Source organism: Corvus hawaiiensis, chromosome Z (assembly GCF_020740725.1).
Source record: "Corvus hawaiiensis isolate bCorHaw1 chromosome Z, bCorHaw1.pri.cur, whole genome shotgun sequence".
NCBI classification, from domain to species: Eukaryota; Metazoa; Chordata; class Aves; order Passeriformes; family Corvidae; genus Corvus; species Corvus hawaiiensis.
Genome location: NC_063255.1, coordinates 71536339 through 71561148, shown reverse-complemented (window position 1 = coordinate 71561148; position 24810 = coordinate 71536339). Strand labels below are relative to the sequence as shown.

General features: G+C 40.5%; 1 protein-coding gene and 1 long non-coding RNA gene across 4 annotated transcripts in view; one reads left to right on the top strand and one right to left on the bottom strand.

Moving 5' to 3' along the window:
* The window catches only part of FER (FER tyrosine kinase), a 161984-nt gene extending 152921 nt beyond the window's left edge, over positions 1-9063 (top strand). For all 3 annotated transcript variants that reach the window (XM_048292938.1, XM_048292939.1, XM_048292937.1), the window contains exon 20: positions 1155-9063. In XM_048292938.1, the coding sequence (XP_048148895.1) occupies positions 1155-1297 (143 nt within the window). In that variant the 3' untranslated portion in view covers positions 1298-9063. The remainder of the gene's footprint in view (positions 1-1154) is intronic.
* LOC125320537 lies at positions 3565-21157 on the bottom strand. The gene is made up of 2 exons (XR_007201168.1): positions 16969-21157; positions 3565-11740 (listed from the first exon to the last, which is right to left on the bottom strand). It is a non-coding gene; the product is annotated as an uncharacterized LOC125320537 (long non-coding RNA).
* Positions 21158-24810: the final 3653 nt, after the last annotated feature.

Sequence of the window (24810 nt, the reverse complement as noted above, 5' to 3'; positions counted from 1 at the left end):
ATCAGGTCCTCTTCCACCAAGGGTACATCTTCCTCATTCCAGCCTTTCCCACTGATCCCTGGAGCCCGGGATTCCTGAAGGCTGGTCTTGCTAGTAGAGGCTGAGATTGAGAAAGCATTCAGTATCTCAGCCTTCTCCATTTCCTGTGTTGCTGAGTTGCTCAGTGCCGCATTCAGCAGTGGGCACACATTTTTTCGAGCCTTCCTTTAGTCCCCTGTGTACCTAGAGAAGCCCTGCTCGTTGTCTTTGATACCCCTGACCAGATTCAATCCCATCTGGGCTTTGTCTTTCATAACTTCATCCCTGGAGGCTCAGACAGAGTTTCTGTATTCCTCCCATTACCTGATTTTGTGTTTGATTTTGTCCAGGAGCTCCTTGTTCATACATAGAATCCTCCTGGCGTTTTTCCCAACTTCCTACTTGTTGGGAAATTGTCTTCATTGATATGAGTACACCTCTGTGGTCCAGGGTATTGATGACATGCCTGAATATCCACTTACCTGTGACTTTTGAATGATTAGCTGCTAATTTACTTAACTGATTGTCCATTTTCCTGCTCACTGCCAAGTCAGAGAACTCCTTTGGCTGATGGCAGCAGAGAGGTGTGGAAGTCACTGCCTATCTAAGCAAACCAGAAGAGAAAGAGAGTTGAGATAAGATGGAAAGATACAAAAGTTAAGAAAATAGAGGAAGGAAAAATTACTGAAGTGCAAACGGGGAGGGACTTCTTTAAGGAGCCAAAAAAGGGAAGAAACGTGAGAATAAAAGTTGGTACATCTTCAAAAAGAGCAAAGAAATTTACTCCCATCTTAATTTTTGTTACCAATTTTCTTACTGCAGCGAGGAAAGGAAACAACTGAAAACCAGAGGGTAGCAACTTCCTAAGATGCAGGAAACAAATCTGTGCATGTTGCTGCTATTAGGGATAAGGAGCAAACTGACCATTTAGCATGCCCAACTTAAATATCACTGGTACCAGAGCTTTAATTAGTTTATAATTATCTCTCATCTATAGGTTATGTATTGAAGATGTTCCTCACATTGCCTTGAAGGTCTTTTTTAATGAAATGGTCTTTAACTTTGCTCTTTTTAGATTTGTCAATATGCGTAAGTTTTCAGTACTAAAAGTTTTCCCTACTTTTTCTGTGTACCAGGCTACCGAATGTCTGCACCACAAAAATGTCCGGAAGAAATACATAAAATAATGCAGAGATGCTGGGACTACAAACCAGAAAACCGGCCAAAATTCAGTGAGATTCAGAAAGAGCTGTCTTCAATCAAAAAGAAAGTGACATAGTGATGAAGAAGTGCCAAACTCAATGTCTGGGACTTTATTTTCCAGTGAAGTAATTTTTTCCCTCAAACACTATGCATTTATACAGCATTATTTGCAATATTCTTCTAGGATTACTTTGAAATTAAGTGGTGTACCATCTTGAATGGTGTCTACACCTGCATTAAAGATATATACTGCGAAATGCTATATATCCATTCACAGTAGTACTGTAATTTAGGTTACATGTACATAGGAAAGCACATACTATAAATTTAAGGGACAGTGGCTTCTATCTGTTTTACAGCAAATAACTGCTAGTGAACATTTTTCAGAGGTATTCTACTTTAAGCTGTGCTCTCACTCTGCTATCCCTGTCCTGTATGTCAACATATTAATTTAATGTGGGGATTGTCATACATGTTGACCTTAAAACTGAAGACTGTTTTAACAAGTATTTCAACTAGAAGTTTGGGGTTTTTTTTAATTCTTTCTGCAACTGATATATTTAGGTGATACTTTGTTTTAAACATGAAAGTCAGTCAGATTCTGGATGCAAACATGCTTACTGAATGGAAAAATCCAGATTTTTTTTTTGTAGCTGAATTATTTGTGCATTTATTGAAATACTTCTGATTTTTTATGTGATCTACTTAAATCATGCCCTTTTTTTATGCCTGCAGAATTCAGTAATAATTTATTTTACAGTGACCTATGTTTATTAGAAAAAAAGACCAATATAAAGTCTTGACTGCACATGCTGAGAAATACTGCAAACTATCTGCCTTCCAAAGAATACCTAAAAGTAGTAGGCCAAGAAAAAAAGGTTTATTAATGATTGCCGCAGATAACAAATATCATTGATCTTAGAGGAGCTAAAGGATGTATTGCTATATTTGCTTTTGATCCTGTTTTTTTCCTGAATTGGTAAAAATTCTCAGAATGCAGCTGGAGCATGCAAAAGTTTATTCTGAACAAAAGAACATTCCATGCATAGTGTCCAAAGGAAAATGCTACTTCTGTGTGGCATGAGGAAGTTGTTCAAACAACCAAAAGGAAAGAAGTGTGTTTAAAGCCTCTGACAGGGAACAGCAGAGTAGAAATACTAACCTATTTTTCTTAGATAATTGCAATCAAATATCAAAAGACTGGGGATAAACAAGGTTTAAATGTACCAAGAATATAAACCTTGTGTTTGTATATATATACATATAAATATATATTAAAAAAAAAAAAGCCAGAAAGAATAAAAACTTACTAGATAGGGGCAGGAGGAAATGCACCATTTGTTACTTTGACTCTGGGTCCTCTTTGCAGCTGGAATTGTTTTCTAGGGCTCTACATAGAAATAGGAACAAGTTACAGTATCCCTGTCTGAGTTCCAGCATTAAGGTGCTTAAAATATTTCTAGCAATTTACTAAAATGTTCAGATCAAGGGATACCAGTTGCTGCTAATGCAAGTAAGAAACAGGGATTGTAAGTAACACAGCATCTGGAATGTTAATTAGCCTTATATTTTAGTGTTACAGTGGGATTGAGATGTAGTTAAGTCAGTGGCTACATTACATTTTTATTTCTGTTAGAGTGGCTTTTCTATTGTCCACAACATCTTTTGCTCTCTAAAGTATATTTGCCGTAGTGCTGAGTGGTGGTTTAGGGCTATGTGTGACCAAAATAAGTGTAGACTAGAAGAATTTGTCTGTTACATAGGAATTAGTGTCCAGCTACAACAGTGAATGGTTGTGTGGGGGCACATCACCTGTATTTGGGGAGGTACTGTCAATATCCAGGTGTAAGGAATGGTGAGTGCTTCTTGCGTTTTGTTAAGTGATTTTTTTCTTGGAGATAAGGAAGCATATATATACACATACCCATGAAAGTGTAGTGCTTGGAAAACTTGGTGGCATAAATGAAAACTTCATTATAAGTGTACTGGATATATTTACTTAGTTCTGTACTTCAAGCAGCCCAGAGATATTTTTCAAGAGCAATAGGAAACATTCTTGTTAGTTTGTATGCTTCTAAGTAGCACACAGAGTCTGTGCCTTAATTTGCTAGTATGCTAATGCAAGTGCAAGTGTACTAAGATTTAAGGAATGTTTCACAGTCATTTGGGAAAATCCAAGATTCATCCAACTGCGTTTCCTTATGTATGCATCCCTAAAGTCTGCAAGTAAGGATAACAGTGTCAGCATTCATAGCTTTTTTTGGAGAGTTAATATTCTTCTGTTAGAGAGGTGGACTATTTCTTTGCCATATGCCCTCTTGACAGCAAAGAAATACTGCTTTATTCTGATAAAATAAAATACTGTTTTATTTGTCACAGATTAACCAAGCACCATCCAGACTCTTGCAGAAGGATAAAAACAGTACTAACATTTTTTTCTGAAATAGTTAACCTCCACAAATATGTACCACAGTTCTATTTAAAGTCTTTTTAAAACAGGGGATTTCTACAGCTTTCAGAAAATCTGTTACTGTTCCTGATGTAGGCATCAGTTCAGTTCAAAACTAGTAATACTTTGGGAGAATACCAGAATGGCTTTATAGGTATAGAATAAATGTCAACACAGGTACATGTCTTTTAAACTATTTAAACTTTTCATGTCATTAATTTAACAGTTTGTGGCAGAACTTGTTCATCGTGTCTGACTTGCAATTGCTGAAACTATTCAACTTAGGAAGTGGAATCCATACCTATAGATACTGTAGGCTTCTCACAGGAGCATTCACAACCAAGCCTGCCATACCATGAAATTTGAAAGAAAGACATGGCACTCAAGAAGCAAAGCTGCAATATCTTCTCTGCATGGCCTTTTGATGACTTAATCTTGTCAGGTTAATCCTACCAGGTTAGCCAGATCCTGGTCATTTGGCTGATGTACCATGTTTGCCATAGAGAACTTAACAAAGAAGTTAAAATTAAGTCTCTTTTGCAAGTATGGATTTCAGGTTAGGTTGTTACACTGGCACCCTGAGGGAAACCTGAATTATTTTACACTGTTAAACATAGGAAACTCTAAATACTGTTACCCTCAGCTTGTAACATGAGATGGAATTCAACCGGTTATCTCTTAATTTCATGTTTTTCCTAGGAATTGCATTCATTATTTTAAGAAAATTGCTTTGACAGCAAAAAAAGCATCCTTAGTTTGTTTTTAGTAGAAAATAATCACATACTAGCTTCCAAGTCCAGTCATCAGTGAAATCATAAGGTTTCCTAAGCTTCTTTATTTTATGGAATGTAAAATAGTGAAAAGTATCTTATCTGAAAACAAACCTTGCTTCAGCAAAAGGTGGTGTTGTAGAGTTAGCATCCCACTAAGGCATTATCTTTGAAATGTGCATTTTCTCTAGTTTTTGTGAAAACCAGTAAATTAGCTTCTCATTTATCAACTACAGTTAAATTGCATTTCTTCTTAACAACAATATGCCTTTTTGCAGAGTTGCCCAAAACTTTTTTGGAAATTGTTATTGAGGAGTGCATCACCAGAAGGCCATCAGTAAGAACTGCAGCTGGTAAAGCCCATTCTTAGTGACAGGAAAGACAAAACAGGTTAAGGAAATATTAGATTATTCATACTTAAGTACTTTTTCATCCATGTCTTTGACCACCTGTTAGGCTTACTTTAATCCTACAAGCACATCATTAAAACTGACTATGAAGTTACCCATTTTTTACCTCTTTATAACTATTTTGTTACCCTTTTTGCAGCCATTGTAAAGATAATAAAAAAAAGAAGAAAACCCCACATTTTTCCAAGGTTATGGAGTAACCAAGTCTCAGAAGCATTTAAAAATGTCTCCCCTCCAATTTTCCCAGATGTGCTGCTGCACAAATATTAACAGTGATTAAATACTGGCCCTGTTTCCAGTATTCTTGCTGTCATATCCTCTAAATGTCAGTGCTACTCACAGACTTGAGAGAGTGCAATATTTTAAGACCTAACCTAGTGTGTAAATAGTGTCATCAAACATGGTATTCAAAAGCAACAGTTCTGAAAATAATTGATTGTCACAAACAATAACGCATTATAAACATTAAATAAAGGGGAAGAAGCTGAAAGAGTCCACTTTCTGTAACAGCTGCCCTGTTTGTAGGCAGTAGAAATATTTGTTAGCCAGTGCACTTGGATTTGTAACATTTTTATGGCTAAGCATTAAGTAGTTTGCAGTTCAAGGAAGAGTTTACCAATTAATTTTTTTTCCCCCTAAACCACAAAAGGACTTCAGATATTGTTGGAAGCATTCTTCCTAGGCAGGTCAGGGAACAATACCCCTGCTAGCAGTGAAGTTATGCATTTTTTCTTCTTAGAATGGTTTTCATGCAGTCCTTCACTTCCAGCAATTACTTCAATTAGTAATTAGAAGGTAAAGGGCAAGTCCAGTATTCCTGAAGTTCCAAACAACCATGAGTTTTTAAGAGATCTGGTAAATTTGAAATATCAGCTCAATTAAAAATGCTTTCTTCCAGTTTCCTTCTGCAGATTTACTGAAAAACAAAACAAAAAAGCAGTCCTGTCCTTAATCATTAGTAACAACTTACTAGGAAAGTGAATCAAACTGAGGAGCCTATCAAGATTTTTTAAGAGTCGCTCTTCCCTGGGGTAGCTTCCCATTATAAATAAAGTTTAAAGGTGGAAAGCTCCAAGTTGAAATGGAAGAATCCTTTCAGTTGCCACATTATGAACAGTCAAGTATTGCTACCATTTCTGTACTCAAAGTGGTACTGAATTGCGATTTCCAGCTCCTACATGCATTGCAGAATTGCCTATTAGTATGTTATTAATACCCGACTTTACTTTTAGATCAAAGAAGGGAAGATTCTCTCATTGAAAAGTCCAGCAAGATCTGCCTGGTAGCTCCAACATTTTTGTGTATTTTCACATTCACTTAGCAGAGTCATTGTGTTCATTATAATAAGTACCAAATAGAATAGGAGCTGGAAGCTTCTGACTTTAAATTTTCACAGCTTTAACCCTAGAATCCAACTTGATTTTGCTTCTCTGTCAAATAAGCAAAAGCAATTTCTGTATTTCAGCCTTACAACTACTCTATAAAACAGAAAGATGTGTTTACTGTTCTCTCCCAGGAATGCTACCTCCACCAACAACCCTTAGTTACCATTATGTCCCCTTCTCTTTGATACAAAATTTCAACTGGAACATATGTCCAGGTATAGAACTTGGATGTTAACTCCAAGAGTTGTTTCTTTTTCAGGCAGTTGTATATTATTGGCTATATTATGGTTTCAGAGCACCATTTTCTCAGGCATCATCTAGGCAGGAATTAAATTAGAATTTTCAGATGGTTTAGTTGGGGGGGTGGTTTGTGAGATAAAAGACTAATCAGGTCACTAGCTACAAGCATTGTTGTTTTGCAGCTGTTTGAGATTGTAGTTATGGGAGGGTAGTTCATTTAGAGAGCTCAGATCCATATGCCTTCTCCAAATGAAAAACTGTTAGGCATACTTACAAAAAATGGATAAATAAAACGCTCAAATAGAGTTGACTGAGGTCATAAATTGAAAACATAGAAGAGCCATGAACTAGATTCTTTCTTCCTCTATCTCCCAGAATGAAATGCTTTGTAAATACAACTTGAGTTAATTGGTTTTGTGTTTATAGATAAATACATCCTCTGAACCAGTATGATAACCTAGGATTCACATTGAGCAGAGAATGCTTGGAAAAAATCCTGAATTGCTACTATTTGGAACCATCATCTAGTTTTAGAAATGAAAGTGTTTGTAGATAAGTACTTAATTTAAGTTTTAATACAGTAGGCAAGCCAGCCATTGAAACTTTTCATCAATATAAGGCAATTAGGCTTTTTAAAAGAAAAATCAGATCAGTGATTCCTTCTACATTACAGATGTTGAAAGTATGAGCCAGAACTTTCCATTACTAAAAAAAAGATGCACAGTACTCTTTTCAGTCAGCTCAGTCTTTCTCAACATATGAAGAATTCCATAATTGTTAATGCAAGTAGCAATGTAAAATTCTTGGATTACTGATATGTTAATGACTTAACTCTGAGCTGTTGCCTCAATTCTCAAAGAATCTTTCTGCTCTCTAAAGAGGGCTGCAGTAAGCTTACACTTCCAGCTGAGCTCTGCTGTAATAATCTGTACTGTTGAATCTCCCAAATACTTCCTAATTCTGAAGGCTCCGTGTACCACAGGTGGCGCCCTTTCACTTACCAAAAAATGTTATTCTGGTGACAGAAAAGTCCAAATACACTCCTGCTTTTGTTCAACTCAGAAATACTGTAGTGATGTTACACCTAGGGCAATGTGTTTGTATGAAAATGGAAGTAACTGCGAATCAAGGTGAAGCACATTGTTCAAATCACATTTTTAATGAAGTTGCATATCCTAGCTATATTATGAGTTGTCCACATCATAAAATACATCAGAGAAACCACATTCTTGACTGCCTAGTGTACAGTGCAGAACATCCTGCTCCACACAGGGCGAATTATAAAGCTAAATACGCTCCTTGACATTTTGCTATCAGGCCAAATTAGAACAGCGTCTTCAAAATCAACAGCAGTGACTTAATTCCACCTAAGCCTTGTTGTGAATTTCCTTCTTCTTAACAGACCTTTTCAGATAGTGTTAATTCTCATCATTTTGCTTTCAAAATTTTGAATTCACTGTGTCATGCAACATTTACTTATAGTGGTAATTATACACCCCCCCCCCCCCCAGTATGAAGTGCTGAGACCTCCAATTCCAGAAGGTATGCATTATTGTTGTGTACAGGGAACTGATCTTGCACTGGGTCTCAATTGATACGGCTTAACATGTCTGTTTCCATGGTTAATTGTACCATTACCCGTAAATCACAAGCTAACTTGTTTTTCCACCAAGCTTCCCATCTAATTTTCACTAAAACGCTGAAAACGTGATAGGGAAAACCCCATGATATAGGCTCATCACACAGGACACAAAAGGCAGGCAGACTCCTACAGAGAAATTTTGGGGCGTGAAAGCCAACATTAAAACACCTGCCTTGTACCTTCTGTTAAAGGACTGAATAGTTACATACGTGTTCAAGTGACTTTTGGGGATGAAATTTGGGCTGGGGTTGTAGGACTGCTGTTTTTGAAACTGCATGTGTTGCTTTTCCTATGTGTAACTGTTGGCAGCTGGAGACAGAGCAGGGGTGTTGGGGAAGGTGGGAAATTCACATCACTGACCTGCCGTCAGAAGCAAGACTTGACACCAGCTGCCTTGAGTGGGCACAGATACCATTTGCAGATGTCTTTAGGTATCTACTCAAGTCTCAATTTTGTGCCAAAATATGCACCAGCGAGTCTAATATCAGGTAAAGCACCTTTTATGCTCTTTGTTGTTTAAAAATAATATATTTGTGAAACAGATCGATAATACATAACACTGGAAGTGGGTGCTTCTTCCCTAAGTATACATGTAAAATAAAATAAAAAAGAAACAACATTTGTGAGTTTATCTGGCTTTTAATTAAGTCTGAAAATGATAAGTATGTTATACAGTTGCCAGTTGTTGGTCCTTTATAATTTTAAATAGATCTGCATTTTAACTTTATTTATTTGCCAATTTTTATATACTTTAAAGTTACACTTTAGAACTCAAGCTAACTTTTTATTTTCCTGGGCTGTTATATAACAGATTTTCAGTTTTCTCGTAAACTGCAGACCTTTTTTAAACAGTCCTGTGTCTTCTCCTTTGGACCAGTTACCACTAATGAGTCTGCAGTCCCCTTTTTACTGTACTCTTCCAATAAATGTAAAATGTTTGTATCAAGCTGTCTCATTTTATTTGATATTTACAAGTTGTTTTTCTCATTTGCTTCTGTAATCAAGTGGAAGACCAACTCTAGTAACATAGGAATAGACAAAATCCATAATTCTCTATTTCACACAGCGGGGGATCCCCAATTTTATTTGATTCTTTTGGAAATTTCTGGTGATAATATCTCTATGATCCTCCCAGTTTTGCATTACTTTTGTTTATTGTTTGCATGTTAGAAGATATTGAAGCAAGGAGTAACCTTGGACAGAAGGGAAAGGAAATGTGAAACAGGCTGAGAACTTTGTTATGAGAACATTATTATGCCTTAAAAAATATAAACTAACATTTTGAGATCTTGTGGGTAACATAAAGTATGAATACCTCTATTTGAAGAACTTCTTCCACTACCTAGCACTCCCTGCTGCAGATGCACCTTCTCTGAAGGCCCAAAACCAGGTAGAAAGACAGGATTTTGGGTACCTGCACCTTACATGGTGTTGTTAAGCACTCTGCACACTGGTACAGCACTGTGATTTGCAAGACTTGGGGCCTGACTGAAGAAGGAGTTTATAGCAAAGAAAGCAATTTACAGCTCAGGTTCCTAAGTGGGACTGAGGTACCTGTGTCGATTTTTTCCTAACAGAATACAGTTGTTCCCTTTTACAAACTCTTTGAGGCGTTTTCCCCGCCATCTCCCAATAATCATGAATGGATGAGGTGTAAGTCCAAAGCTTGTCCCCTGAATTTCCCCAGTGTGTGTTGGAACAGAAGACAGCACAGTGTGGGATTGCACACAGGTCTGGTACAATTCTGCTGAGGCTAATTTATTAGCAGGATAATTTTAGAAAAGGTTACTGCAGCTAAATCTGTTCCGCTCAGTGATGCCCGGCCTCCAAATAATAGAGATATGTTGTTTGAAAACCTGCAACTGCCCAACACTGAGCAGCACGGGGTCATCAGATTTCCTGCTTTGAAGTGTCACAGCAGTGAAGTAGGAATGAGGCTACTGAAAGGAACCTTGAAGGAGATCAGGGCCTTTGTACAGTCCTACATTTTCTGCAGTTTAGAAGTACAGTTAAAAGATTTGCTGTTGAAAGGATTTAGTTGATTAAGACTTCTCACAAGGTCCCAAAGGACACTGGTGCACAAGGACCACTTTAAATGGCAGATCACAGCATTTCCATATTCTTGAGATGCCCAGTTTAGCCATGCAGGCACATCCTACCCTATCAAACTTCATGGCCTGCAGTAACAAAATGCTCCAAGTTAGATATTCCCTAATTCCCAGGTGACCTAACGCTTCACTTCATATTTCAGCTTGAGTTCGTCACTTGGGACTTTTATGCCTTGCTGACTTGTGAGCTCTAACCTTGCAGGCACTGTACAGCTGGCAAAACTACACACAGAAGACATTTGGGCACAGAAGTTTTGAATCTGGATAGCAGTGCTTGTTTGGGGCTTTTTTCTAGACAGCCAGCATTTGCATGTCAAAGCTGGATTTGTTCTTTCTCTCTGCAAATGGCAGACATGCCTCCCGCCCTTTTAGATCCAAATACTGTGCATGCAAAGATGTTTTGATACCTGGGTACAAATCTTCTCTTGATGTTTGGCAGAAATATTTTTGTTAAATGAGGGAGAGACTAATCTTGCTCGGAGACACAGAAGAGGCTCACATCTGAGGACTCCAAGCCAAGGAGTATGTGCCTGCCTTCAGCCTGATGATGTGGGAAATTTGTGGAAAAGCAGGGAGGGGAAGAGTTGTTTTGGGGAGTGAGTTTTTTCTTTTTCAACATACTCAATTTAGAGGCACACTGGGTCTGCTGATTTCCATAAATGTTGTCCTGGGTCCCTGTGTTTCCAACATCTCCACATTCTTGAAGCTTAACTTGGCCAAGGACCATAGAGGGATCAAAAGCCAAGTGTTCCTATATTTAAGATTTTTGGTAGGTCCACCACCTAAAACCAAGTAGGTCTGAGGAAATCTGCAAGAAGACACACTTGCTCAGTGTGGAGCACAAGGGCCATTACACATCACTGAGTATGAACTTTCACCAGTGCCAGAATTTTCTGATAAGCTTGTGATATGAAAACAGTTTGAAGGACTGTCTCCATCACACTCTGCAGCTACTGTTCAGTCCTCCTTGAACTCATGTTCCAACCATAAAAAAATGCAAAAAATGCAGTAACATCAGTGATATGGTCTGGATTACAGCTGTACACTTTACACCTCTAAGGACATGTTACAGATAACCACAGAAAATGCACAAGTCAATGACACATGCACACACCACTAACACTGCAATGCACGGAGCTCTTCTTTGATGCAATTTCATCAGTATTCATCTCCTCCTCCATCACCCTCCATTCCTCGCAGGTCTGCTACACTAAAAGCACTGCTGCTAAACAGTGTGCAGAAATGCATCAGGACTGAAGAAATAGCTCTGTCTTGAGAATACAGAATAATGAAACACTGTGCTCTATTTTTCTAATATCTAAGTTCCCATAGCTTTCAATGACCTAATCTGCTGCAAAAAGAAGTCGGGGAAGAGTAAAATCAAGCTACTAGCTAGCTTAGAATCTTCAAAAGAATCCTCAAAGGAACAGGCTGGCATTTGACCACGCCGTAATGGAAAGAAGCATGCATCTTCAAGAGACATTTCCAACTCAGGATGGATTAGTTCTCTGACAGCTGAAAGAAAAATGAGATTGCATTAGCAACACCTGGAGTATATTGAAATATTTTTCTACTATCTTAAAAGCTTACACTGCCAAGTACAGTTCACTTAAGAGAAGGTACAGAGAAGGGTTAGTAGGATAATCCAGTTGCTAAAATTTAGTCTGCAGCCAGTAGCTGCCCATGAAAGCCCATCCTGTTAATACTAAGACATGGAAGTCACAGCCCCTATAAATTCAGACAAACACATACTAAGCCCTTACCCTGAAGGGTCCTGAAGACCTTCACTCAACTAACCCTGCAGTCCTGTGCATTGAAAAATCCACTACTCTATTGCCCCGAGTCTGAAATGAAAAGAATGCAATGGCCTAGATCTAGTGAAATATAATTAGAGAACCTTCAAATCTGATGGAGCTAGACAGCTCCATTTCACTCACAGTCTTGGACCCAGAGGGTTGGGTCTCTAAAGCCTGGGCCTGAACAGGAGTCAATTTTGTGGTATGCATCTGATTTACAGAGATACCTTGACATTCTGTCTTTTCCCAGACTTCAGGTGGACTGGGCCCAGGGGGTTTGTCAAGCTCTGTCAAGCTTAGGATGCTTTTTTTTTTTCTTCTTCTATACAGCAACAATATTTGAGCAGGAAAACGATGAAAAAAACCCTCCCGAGTCCTTGTGCACGCCCTGTCTGATCTCTGCTGGAGTGGTGTGAGAGGCAGGAAAGCTCTTGGCTCAGTGCCAGCCCTGCTCAGCAGTAACAAAAACATCTTTGTGTTATCAATACTGTTTTCACCACAGATGCAAAACACGGCTACTGTGAAGAAAATTATCTCCATCCCAGCCAAAACCAGCACAAGAGAGCGCACAGAGAAATTTAGGTATGAGGGGGTGCTCATGCATCTCCTTAGGGTGCAGCTCAGAGCAGCAGTCACACTTCCACACTCGGCCCCCACGAATCTGAAACTGTCCCTTGTGAAAGAGCTGCAGATGTGCCGGTTGAAGGAAGCAGGTGGTCACGGCTGTTCCTCAGGCAGGCGTGGAGGGATAAAAAATATAAGCAGTGTAAGCACCCTGTAGGTGTTTACATCAGTCACTGGAGTACCTCCTCCAGCCCCATGAAGCCTGTATTTTCACAACAGGGAGGAGTACGGAGAAAAGCCCTTGCCCAGCAGCTGTGACCTTGGCTTTTAGGGCTGCAGGGGAAGGCCTTGGAACCCAATTCCAGCTCTGGCTACTGAGTTGGGGAAAGATCCATTTTGGGGCTCAGAGACGTGCTTAATCCAGAAATGTGTGGGAGACACTTGGCTAAGCATGGAGATGGCAGCAAACTTTCCCCACAAAGGGCTCAATCTGCCCCTTCAAAACCAGTGTCTGTGCCAACAGCTGTCTTGGACCTTGGCAGCTCCAGCATCCTGCATCCTTCCACAGGCCTGCCCCTCTCTCTTCTGAGCTGAAAATATCACCTAAAGCAGTTTCTGAAAGCTAGAGACTGTAGATGACTTTGAAAAGCATAAACAACATATGCCACAGTCTGTCACTCAGGGATTATTAGGTTTATAGGTATAACTCCTCTAATTACAAAATCACTGTGAAGTACAAGGTTTAAGTGAATTTAAAACTAGGAAGTGGGAAAACCCATGCAGCCTTTTAATTTTTTTGCAGTTTCTTCATGATCCACTTGTAAGCAGTATCTGCTTTACATTCTGATGTTCATCTAAATTGGTATAAGGGAGTCTTTATTGAAGGAAGGGTGAGCAGTTCATTAAGGAAAAGTTTCAGGAAAAAAATTGTGCCAGAAAATTGCAGAAAAGTCGAAGTTCAGGCAGTTTTATACCCAGCTATTTGATATATAGAGTGACTACTAGACTGCTAGATATTTTCATACTGTGTTATCATCACCAATGCTCCTTCCTCTCTCTGTTTTACTCTTCACAGAACTGATGGTGAAGTCAGATTAAAGCAACAGAATTGAAGAGTCAATATGCTATTATTTGAACCAAGCACCTGATTATTATGGGGGAAAAATTTTAAAGCAGATGAATTCTTACCTTCTTTTACAATAAAAGCAGCCTTCAATTTCCAAGACATCTTGGGGTGCTGTGAGGTTAAGGGCATTTTATATGCCAGAAATACCTTCTCCTGAAACTTTTTGAGGCAAGCAAAATCTGACAAACATCAAAAATCAGCACATAGCCTATCTTTCTTTATTCCTTGTTATTATAATATTCTTCAGCCACAGAGATATCAAAGACTTTGGTGGCAATGGATGCAATTTAGCTGTTCCCTAGAGATGGTTTTAGAGAATGCATAATCAATTTTATAAATGAGCAGCTGGCCTGCACAGCAAGGTGCACTCCGTGTTTCACCGAAATGAATAATGAACTGCATATACTCTGCATTAAGGAGATTGGCTTTCCTCTTAGAACTGATATGACCAAGTCTTGTTCATTTCACTTGTTGAAAGATAAACTAAAGCCTGGCTGTTGCTTAGTGTACCCAACTTTTTTGTGTGGTAGCCATGGCCAACACTACCAGAGACAGCATATGCTGGGAGGAGACTCCCAGACATGGGCCATGGGCAGGCACCCAGGTCAGCAGCTCGTAAATGTCAGTCTGCCCAGACCCTGTGGACTGTTCACCGCAGACAACCATCAATAAGCCTGAGGCTCCAGCCTTGGACATTATCTTTGGCTGGCCCTACAAATTGATAAGCTTAGCTAAATGGCAAGTATTTATTTTTATATTGAACAAAAATATTTCATTGCAGAAGCAGAAAAACAATTTCCAATTCCACATCTATTTCCCTCAAACTTAGTGATCTCTGTGATCCAGGACAAAAGTTTGCTCAGGCCCAAGGCATTTTGTTGACTTTCCACTGGCCTTTAAGTCTATAATGTGATTTCTTGGGTCTCTGTGTGGAAATGATTTGTGACTCTCATATTCCCATTGAGAATAACCCATCCATTATATAGCCTCCAGCAAAAGCTGCACCGTGACAGGTCTTTTGAGGTCAGATAGGCTACAGTAATGCCTCAAATGGGTAGGCATGACAGACCTGCTGCTCCTCACAAAACACAGAAAGCAAGCAGGAAGGAAAGCAACAGAATGTGGAAAGTAAGAAACAGAGCACCCACCACGTTTACAGGGGCACATTCATACTTAGATGTACATTTTTTTCCTGAAAAGACAGTCTCTGAATAAATCTGACTTCACCTGCCCTACTCCAGCCCCTAGGAAATGTTGTGCTTTCAACATCAAGCCTTTCCTAAGATTCCTAGGTGTGCCTGGTGAGATTTCACTGGCATTTGCATTTTGATTTCTTATTACCAGACATTCTTGTGAGACAGCAAGACTGTCGTCACTGCTAAGAGCTGGCTCCAAGACGTCTGTGGGTTGGGTTTTTTTCTGATCATATTGGTGTGTTTTAAGCGAGAGTTGTGGCAAGAGTGATGGAGTCTGTGCAGACTATATTCAGCAACAGCAGAAGCCAGGAGAAAAAGTACACCTGTGGGAGCACGTAGAAATAGTGTTAGGCTTCATGCTCCGTGTGTGCTGCAGGAACTCAGCACACAGCACCAGGCCCCGTGACATCGCTGTGGGCCTGCTCTGTCCCTGCACTTTTTAATGACTTGAGAAAAACACCAATAATTCTCTCTGCACAGGTTTTAACACACAACTACCTTTTTGTACACTTCAAGCTTCTGATGCTAGAGAGATGCAAAATTAATTGCAGCATCCAATGGTCCTATTGTATCACTGTTCATATGGTGATTCCCCTCTTTCCACTACATGGGATACAATAAACTCAGTCAAGTCCTGAAGCATCATATCTTTGTATAAGCCAAAGAAGACCATGCAGAGACCTCGGCACCTAAGTTCTCTTTCCAACACTAAAGCCATAGATGGAAACACTGTATAGAATAATACGCAACTGTGTGGTCTCCCAACATTTGAGCAACCATCCAGGAGTGTGATTAAGGCTCCTGGCTGTTGCCAAAAGCTGGCAAGGCTGTGCTGGGAAGCAGAGCTTTGTGCTACTGATGCACCAACAGCTGCAGTCCCAAGCAGGCACAGCAGCTGTTCTAGCAGCAGTTCCCAAACTGGCAGTGACTTTTGCTGCAACGCTGCCCTCCAGCTGGCAGCCATCCCAGGTGGCCAGGCCAGGCATGGATAAAAAGGCCTGCTTTTTTAGCTCTGAGCATCCCTCCTCTTCCTCTTACTGTTCTAGGCATGAAGACAAGGAGCAGGGATCCAAACATGGGCTTGGCAACTGCTCTTCTCAGAAGGCCATAGCTCAGTTCTGCACATCCAAGGCAATGCTTGGATCTTGTTTGCCTTGTTCTACTGAGAGCAGCCAGGTAGCCCCTTCACTTCTGCATTCTGCTTCTTGAGTATTCAGTTATGATTTTCTTTTGTTTTCAGATCAACTACCAATTTTTTAACATCAAGAATTCACAAAAATGTCACTAAGCACTTTTTTTAAAAATTTCTAAACAAGTTCATTACGTGACTACTAAGTAATTAGTCTTAAAATAAATTTTCAAAAGGAGCTGTAGACAAGAACAAATCTGTTGCTAAACCTTGAAATTTTTTCTTCATATGGGAAGCTTGCTTTGCCTCAAAAATACTACCACAACCCCATTAGGAGTGAGCCATCTCTTTCTGTGTTTTCTGCTGAGCCTCTGGAGAAATGCTCCATAATCTAGGACTGAGGAGGGCATGGTACCTAAGTGGCACTGACACTCCACATGCAGCAAGCCAAGTTATATGCAACCTCCCTTTTGACAGCAAGGTTGTTTTCCCAAGGGAGACCAATATGTGTGTTAGAAAACACATTTCAAAGCCTTCTTCTTTTGCTGTAGTTTTTGAGAATAGACAGCACACTGCAGCATGCCAAGTGGAAAAATGACAGGAGATTGACATGTTGTGTGCCATTTGGATCAGGTCATGTCACAGAGACTTGGCTGTGGCAGGACTGTCAATGGGAATGGCTGTCCAGAAAATCTAGGATTTCACGAGCTGGAGAGAGGAAATCAAGTCCTCAGAAGGAAGGACAGAAATATTCAATATAGGGACAAGCTAGTCCTTCTGAACAATATAGTTTCCTGTATGGTTCTTACTCCTCTCTTTAGCAAGAATTCTGGATTAATGGCACTGGTCCTTAATTCTTATTCAAGGGGAAACCAGTGCAAGCTAGTAAGAAGCATTATGCAGGACCTGAAAAGGAACACCACAAGTCTTACCTTCTCAGTAAAATCTTAAAAAGCTGCTCTTTCATCTTTCTCTCTGACAGCGTTGATGTCATGAACAAAAGACTTTGTAGTCACCAGATTCTTCTCTGATTATGTAAATGTTATTACTCACACCAAAAAAAAAAAAAAAAGCTGAAAAAATGTTAAATTTTCAGATATTTGAGATACTTAAGGCTTTTTGGTTGTTTTGAACAAGAACTCTTTACATGCCTATGGCTGTTTATTTACCCATCTATGCAAATTCTGAGGAGCAAAAAGAGCCACCAACTTTCTAAGGTTCAGATAGTTTTAAAATACGATTTTATTTTTATAGGTAAACAAAGCAAGCTATAGCCAGGCAACTCGGATACAAACACAGCTATAAAGAAAAAGGGCTGATAGGGTAAGTAACCTGCAGTGCATGGGCAAGCTTAGTGCCACACAGGAGCACAGGACTATGAGCCATGGGATAAGAGCTGCTTCTCCAACCTGGTTTTCACCCACACAGCTGGTCTGTGTTGGAGGGAGAGCACGGCAGATAGGTGGAAAACCCACCTGTGGCACCTTGCCTTCCAAGGCAGCAGACCCATTTTGCACCAATTGCAAAATTAAGAAGCTCATAATTAAGCACCCAATCAAACTTCCTCATTACCCTGCCTGCAGGTCAGCTGTATTCTACTACATTTGATAGGAGGTATGTCCAGCTGTGTCTGAGGATTTAGATGGTTTTGTAGGAAATGTTTGTGGTAAAAGCTACAGGAACATGTTAAAGCAACATGAGAAAACATGAGTATTGCAATAAGGACCCTCATCCCACCTCTTCAAGATGGCATCTTGATGCTTGTGTTAAAATTTAGGTCTTTTCCCCAGAGGTCTGCCTGAATCCACCACCAAATCTTTTCCTCCTTAATCAGCAGGAGTTCTGTGCTGCAAGTAGCAATTAATCTTTTGTGAGAGGTTTCTGGTGGGATATTGTGCACATCCTTTGTTGTTGGGTTTTTGTTTTTTTTTTTTTTTTTTTAAGAAGGTAGTGACCAATTTACGTTATTATGAGCGGAAATAGAGCAGCAAAATGAAAGTGAAGCCCTGTATTGAATTGTAGTCTTTACTAATAGTTTTTTTTTTACTTTACCTAATAAATATGAAATGTTTTTCAGTAAGAAATAGGACCAACCCTGAAGTAAGTCAGCACATATTGCTTATGCATTAGCAGAGATTATTCAACAATTCAGTGCAATCCTCACAGCCAGTCTTCTAACAGAGGGTGAAAAAAAGGCAATGTAGTTTTTGCTAGATGAAAAACACATCAGCAGAGCTCTTGTTAAACCACAATCACAAAAGACACACTTGACAAACTGCATCCTAACTGTGCTGCCCAAGGGATTTACAGCTGGTTTCTGTGCAAACATTATTCAATCAGGCATTTTTCTTCTGTGGGCATCCTGTAGGCAAGCACAGCCAGGGGGAGAGGAGGCCAGGGGTGTTACAGCTGTTACCTTTCCTTCCCTTCCCATAAGTATTACTTTGCCCCTTGTCACTGCAAGCACATTGAATTTCCTTGCTATTGATTACACAGTAGGCAACGTACCAAAGGCATTTCATCGCTGGGTGTGAGCCTGTCACTGCCGCAGCAGAAAAGGAAGGCAATTAACTTTCCTGAGGGTAGATGGGGGTAGGGTTACCAACACCAGAGTACAGCCCCCTAAAGATCCCCCCTGCTCAAGGCCTGCAACAGAACAAGTCTGGAAGCACCATGCAACATTGTCCCACCTGCTTCCATAAATCCTCCCCATCTCCGCCAACTCCTTGCTTGTCACAGTGTCACAAAAAATAGTAGAAAAGATTGCTCAAACCTCCAGGTGCAACAATTTCTGTCTATTTTTCTTTTCCAAAACATAGACACTGTTTCTCACAGAATGAATTTTTGCTTCAATCTCTCCATTTGTTTTTTTATATGTATTTTTCTCCTGAAACTCCTCTTTCGGTCCCTGCTACAGTGCTTGAGCCATGTGACAGCTGATTATTTCTGTTTGAGAGAAATCCATTCACACAAAGCACATCTGTCATCTTACTACATATCCAGTTTAAATAAAAGGCATAGAGCAAATTATTAACAGAGGTGAGCAGAAGGAGGCAGAGCTTCTCTAATACCCTCCTGTCCAAATGCTAACATTTTAAGTCAAGTTCAGATGACAGGACTATGCTTCAATGATACTGAGCACAGATGGGAAAAACAGACAATATAGATTGAGAAAAATAAAAAAATGTTAGTTTCCATGTTAATGTGTAGGTTTTGCCTTAAATAAACCAGGCATGAAAGGAGCTGTTAGCGTCACTCTCCAGTGAGATGGTGATGCCACTGGGCTAGCAGCACACACCAAATTGAGGCAGAGCTGTCCTGGGAAGGGGTCTCAGCCTTCTAGCCCCCTGTCTGGGGACTGCCCAGGGCCTGTGGAGGAGAGGCCAGTCCTCAGGGCAGGTGGGTGCAGTGGGCAGCCAGGTCTGGCCATCAGAGCCACCCTGGCTCAGAGCAGTGAGGTGGCAGCTGCTCTCCAGATGGTCCCGTGGCTTCGTCCATCACCCTTCATCACACATCCCTCACTCATGCGTAAAACTGTGGGTATGGATTTACAGAAATCCAACGTCAGCTGCAGTAAAATGGGGCTTCAAAGAACAGCAAAACATTTGCAGAAAATCAAACTTAACCAGGAAGAAGTTTTACTGTAAGTGTCCTATATGTCTTGTCTTTTTCTAATTTCTTGTTCATGAAGATCAAAGTTAAGCACTTGATTTTTTTTTCTTAGTAAGCTTTGCTTCAGAGATGCATTACAAAAGAGTCAGGGGGAGGGGAGAGAAGGTGTGATTCTGCCATCACTTCTATGGCACCGTTAAATCCACATGGAGTAGTTCAAATATGGACTAGTTCCCCTTCTGAAAACAGCATTCATCCTCTGATGCTGCAAGCTAAAGACACAACTCTTCCACAAAAGGTGTTAAGGTTTAATTGCTTCTGAATTTAGGGATTTTGTATCACCTTCAAATGTGGTAGCATCCAGGAATTAAGGAAGTTTTGAGTGGGCCCTCCAGTGATGCTGTCACCAAGCTGGCTTAGGGGAAAGCAGTGCCATTAGCAGGGATCCCAGCCAGGCTGCCTCAGTCAGAGTCTCTCACTGCTGCTGGTCATGATGAAGCTGCTGAGGTCAAGAGGGTCATGGAAGGCTCATTTACACCACAAATATGCTTTGTATCAGGCAGAGCATTCAAACAGAGTGTACCTGGTAACTGAGTGGTCTTCCATCTCTGGGTTCTTCTGACTGTCCCTTGCTGTAACTGGAATTGGCCTGGCTGTTGATGGAAACTTATTTCAAGGCTTCTGTAGCCTTCAGACTCAGGTTTCAAGACTGGAAAGAACATTACAGGTTTCTCTTACATCCCAGTCAAGCCATGGCTCTGATTTGTCAAGGACCTTTCAAGGCCATGGATTTGTCACTCTCCTTGTAACTCCCTACAGGACACATCTGAATCCCTTGCACCTACCAGTTACCAGAAAGCATTTTCCTTGCAAACAGGGAACCCCTTCTTTCCCTTATCCATGTGCTTAGACAAGTACCCAAAAGACACACAAGTTTTAAATGTATTTTTTAAAGGGATACGAACACCATCAGCAAGCATCATTTTTCACAACTGTCCCTTGTTTCAGCACCATTTAAAAGTTCTCAGATGTCCCATTGTGGAGGGCTGTGAGCCCTTGGCACAAGAGCCCTCTGCACTCCCTTGGAGGAGAGAGGCCTGAGGCCAAAAAGACTCTCCCCAGAGATAAGCAATCTTCCTCAGGTCACGGTGACAAAGTGAACCACCCCTAGCATGCCTTGTTTCTAGATGATGGTAGCCTGTGCCCAGTTGGCTCACTGGTTTCTACCCCACCCCCTGCCTTTCCCATAAAAGCCCCTGTTTCTGCCCCAGGCAGGGAGCCCTTGTCCCTGGCCTTCCCTTCACGGGGGCTGCTGGACAATAAAAGCTGCCTCTGTGGAATTGCCATACGAGGCTCCCGTCTCTCTGTCCCCGAGTTCACCTTGGGTGATTTCACAAAGAGCTGAATCACAAGAGCTGGAATCACCTGTAGCTGAGAAATCAATTGCTACACTTGCTGGAATCCCCTGCTGCCCAGGGAGGCCGGCCACTGCCCCTGGAAGAGTTGTTCTTGGCAGGACCCTCTCTCTAGGAAGGCCGCGGCACACCGGTGCTGACCAGCATCAGACCCCCTGCGATACCCCATAACCAAACTGAAAAATCAAACCTACTCTTCTGACACTAAAGAGAGTCTACTGAAAAAACTGTGTTGAAATACAAAACAGCACCCAAACCACAGTAAGTGTGTTCTCTCTTTTCTCCCTCCTCTGATGCTTCTGCTACCATGAATGAGGTATTAAAATTCTTTTTGAGTATTTCTTCAAGCACTTCTTATAGTGTTTAGTCATTCATTATGAAAATTGTCATGTCCTTATGTTCATGGTTTCCCATCCTGCACAATTAGGGCACATCCATCAACAACATCATAAAACATACACCTGCACTATAATCAAGTCTAATACAAACTGCAACAATCCCCTTCAACAAAATATTATGTGCACAGTTTGGAAAATTTAAAAGGACAAGGAAGTCTTAAAACCTTTGCAGTGGAAGAGAAAAGAAGAAAAAAAATCCTGACTTTCAGCACCCACATACATGAAACATCACTTTGAGTCATATACTGCTCAAGATCTGTCTTAAAAAATAAATGCTCTTAAACACCCCACTATTCATCTTGGAAACTTGTTTTTGAATCTTCTGTGCAGATTAGAAGGTGCTTCCTACATATTCACCAATTCATCCTCTCATTTTTTGTGCTGGTATTGTCTTTTAAGTCATGAAGTCCCTTTCCTCCAACCCTGGCCAGTTTCCCTTCAGGATTTGATGCAGCATCATTAAACCACCAATCAAGAACAGCAGAGGACAGTAGTTAAACAGTAGTTTAAAGTGCTTTAAAAGTAGTTGAAGCTCCCACATAGGTAATACATTTCTGTAGTATACACATTGTGCAGACTGTGGGAATAAATGGCTCTGGGTATCTTGAACATCTGCTCCCTGAAAGCTGTGCCAAGTCTGCTGAGCTTCAGTGATGGACAGGATAGAGAGCAGCCCCTTCCCTGCTGTGTTTCACAGGGAGCCTCCTCCTGAGAGCCCAGCTGAGCATCCAACCACTCTCCCTTCCACAGGTTAAATGGACACAGAAAAGCTAGATGGTGAGTCAGCACTCCTGCTTAATTCTTTTTTGTTTCATCAACTAACCTTTTTACTTTTACATTATGTATTTTTTCTGAAAAAAAGTATTACTTTATGTTACTGCAGACACCTCATGTAACAGCAGATTAAAACAGATATTACACACTAAAGGCATTTTCAGACACTTTAAATGGAGTTTTCGAAGGTTCAGGGCAAGACCCCTGTTACTTTCCAGGGTCAAATATTGTCCAGTGAAAAGATTGTAGCAATAAAGAGAGAAAAAGTGGGGGTTTCTGCCATGTTTCTCTCTTACCAACCAATCTTCTTCCTCACGACACACAGCTTACAGCAAAATGGAATGGTATTTTAGGGTACTGCATGACTGCAATACACATACTTTGTAACATCTACTGTCCAGTTTTTGAAAGAGCATCTAAGTTTTGAAAGAAGAACATGATGAAACATGCAAAAGCCTCGATGTTTGCTATCATTACATGCCATGCTTCAAAAGCCTTGAGAGAAAGAAAATCTCCTCCAAACTCCAGGATGCTGCACAACCACCTTTCCCAGCTACACTTAAAGGTCCTTCTGCAACACTGCCTGTAAAGCAACATCTACAGACCTGTCTGCTAACAAATGTGGAGCTCTGGTTTTACTTGGACATTTGCTGTAGCATGCAAGAGGCAATTTAAGAGCTAAAACAAGCAAGAAAGAGAGGGGAATGAACGTGGAAATTCTAGTTTCTTGCACTGTAAAATACAAATTGTCTGGAATGTATTAAATTATTGTTTTTACCCAACCTCTGCTCAGTCTGTGGCCATAATTGACAAGCAATTCAGAAAAAAAAAAAAAAAGTGTTCTGCATAAAATGCCACCTCTTCAAGGTGAAAGTATCACGAGTCACTGTTGACTAATCTGAAAGGTCAATATACAAAACTGGAGAAGCACATGTACTCTAGAAAAGCATGCTGTCAGCTCCTCCAAAAATCAAAGCAGCAATGGTTTTGTCCTATGCAAATCATATAATCCCAATTCCTGCCAGGTTAGTTCCATTCCCTGTAGAAACTCACTCTAAACCAAGGCAATAATTAGATTCACACCTTCTAATTGCTTTTTTTCTCTTTGGGTTAAAAAGGCTAGAATTTCTGCATTTCTGTTGGGAGGGAAAAGAAAGCAGGAACTAAATAAAAGCCTGCCCTAAGAGATCTGTCACTTCTCTCTCCAATTCAAGCCACGTTCCTGCTCTTACAGCCTTTTCTGGGCACACTGAAGGAAGTGTTTCTGTATGATTTGGGAATTGCAAAAAACAGGTCCCCATATCAGCCACCCTATGGCCACACAACAGGGAGAAGAGCAACAGGGAGAGGAGCTACTACAGCTCTGGATTTGCTCACCACTGCTGGGAAAAGGAGAATGCTGCATGTGCAGAACCAGGCAAACCAAACGCCCTTTCTACAGTCCCAAATCCTCTTCCCCCCTTTCTCAGAGAAGAGAAGTGAGCCTCGTAACAGAGACTAAGTCTAATCAAGGAGAAAGCAAAGGGAACACTGAAGGCAGAGCAAGTAAAATATGGAGGGCAGAAATAAAAAGGAAAGTTCAAAGAGCTAGGGAAAAAAACAAGTGAAGGAAACAACCAGCCAAATTCAGGTGGGGAAAGAGGGAGAAAAACTTCACTGTAGTCACTGTTATGCAGGTATATTGCAGGCAAAATTTGCAGTCCAGCTACTGTAGCACGGGGCAAATCTAGTTAATATTGAACTGAACTGAACTGAACTGAACATCCCCACTGAAATTTAAATGTATCCAGTGCCTGACACAGGGTCCCAAAGCCTCCAGGAACTGTTGAATTAAACAGCTTTATCACTAACAGATTTTCAGGAAAGACTGTGAGACACTTTTAGGCAGTGAGGGAGCAAAGAACGTTTCAAGCCAGTAAGTCTTTGAGAAAGGTTTGAGTGACCAAGGAGAAGGACCTGACAACGCTGCACAGTCGTAGATGAAATTCAAAAGGAGAAAAACAAACCAAAACAAAACACACTTGAATTGTAAAGTTCATTTTTACACGTGAAATAAGGTGGCTGCCAGATGTTCTGTGCCCCTGGTAAATAGCAGTGATACACTTAAAAGTGAGTGGTAGGGTTGCCCTGGTTATAGAAAAGACATTGAAATTGTGTGCTCTTAACACTGTTTTTACATTAATTTCTCCCATGTCAGTGTTCTGCCTGGGACCCTCAACACCTTGTTTGCTCCAGCACTACTTATATTCTCACTGAGAAGGCTCCAGCTATGTGCAAACAATATCCAGAATAGTGAAGCATTAGCACTGGGTGTTGAAATAGGAAGAAAACAATATTCCACACATTAAAAAAAAAAAAAAGGGAAAGCTACATACATTAAAAGTTGTCTAATTCCTAGCATAAGTCAGCTGAAATAAATTTCGTGCCATCTTGGTTAGTTTTTTGGGATGATCCTTTCAAGAACATGATACAGTAATTCCAGGAAGCAAAGGCTGGAAATCAGTGCTACAGTAAATACAGTCTAACTGACCTGCTAAAGGTCTGTTTTATGTGAAGAAGGAACAGAGCAGTTGAT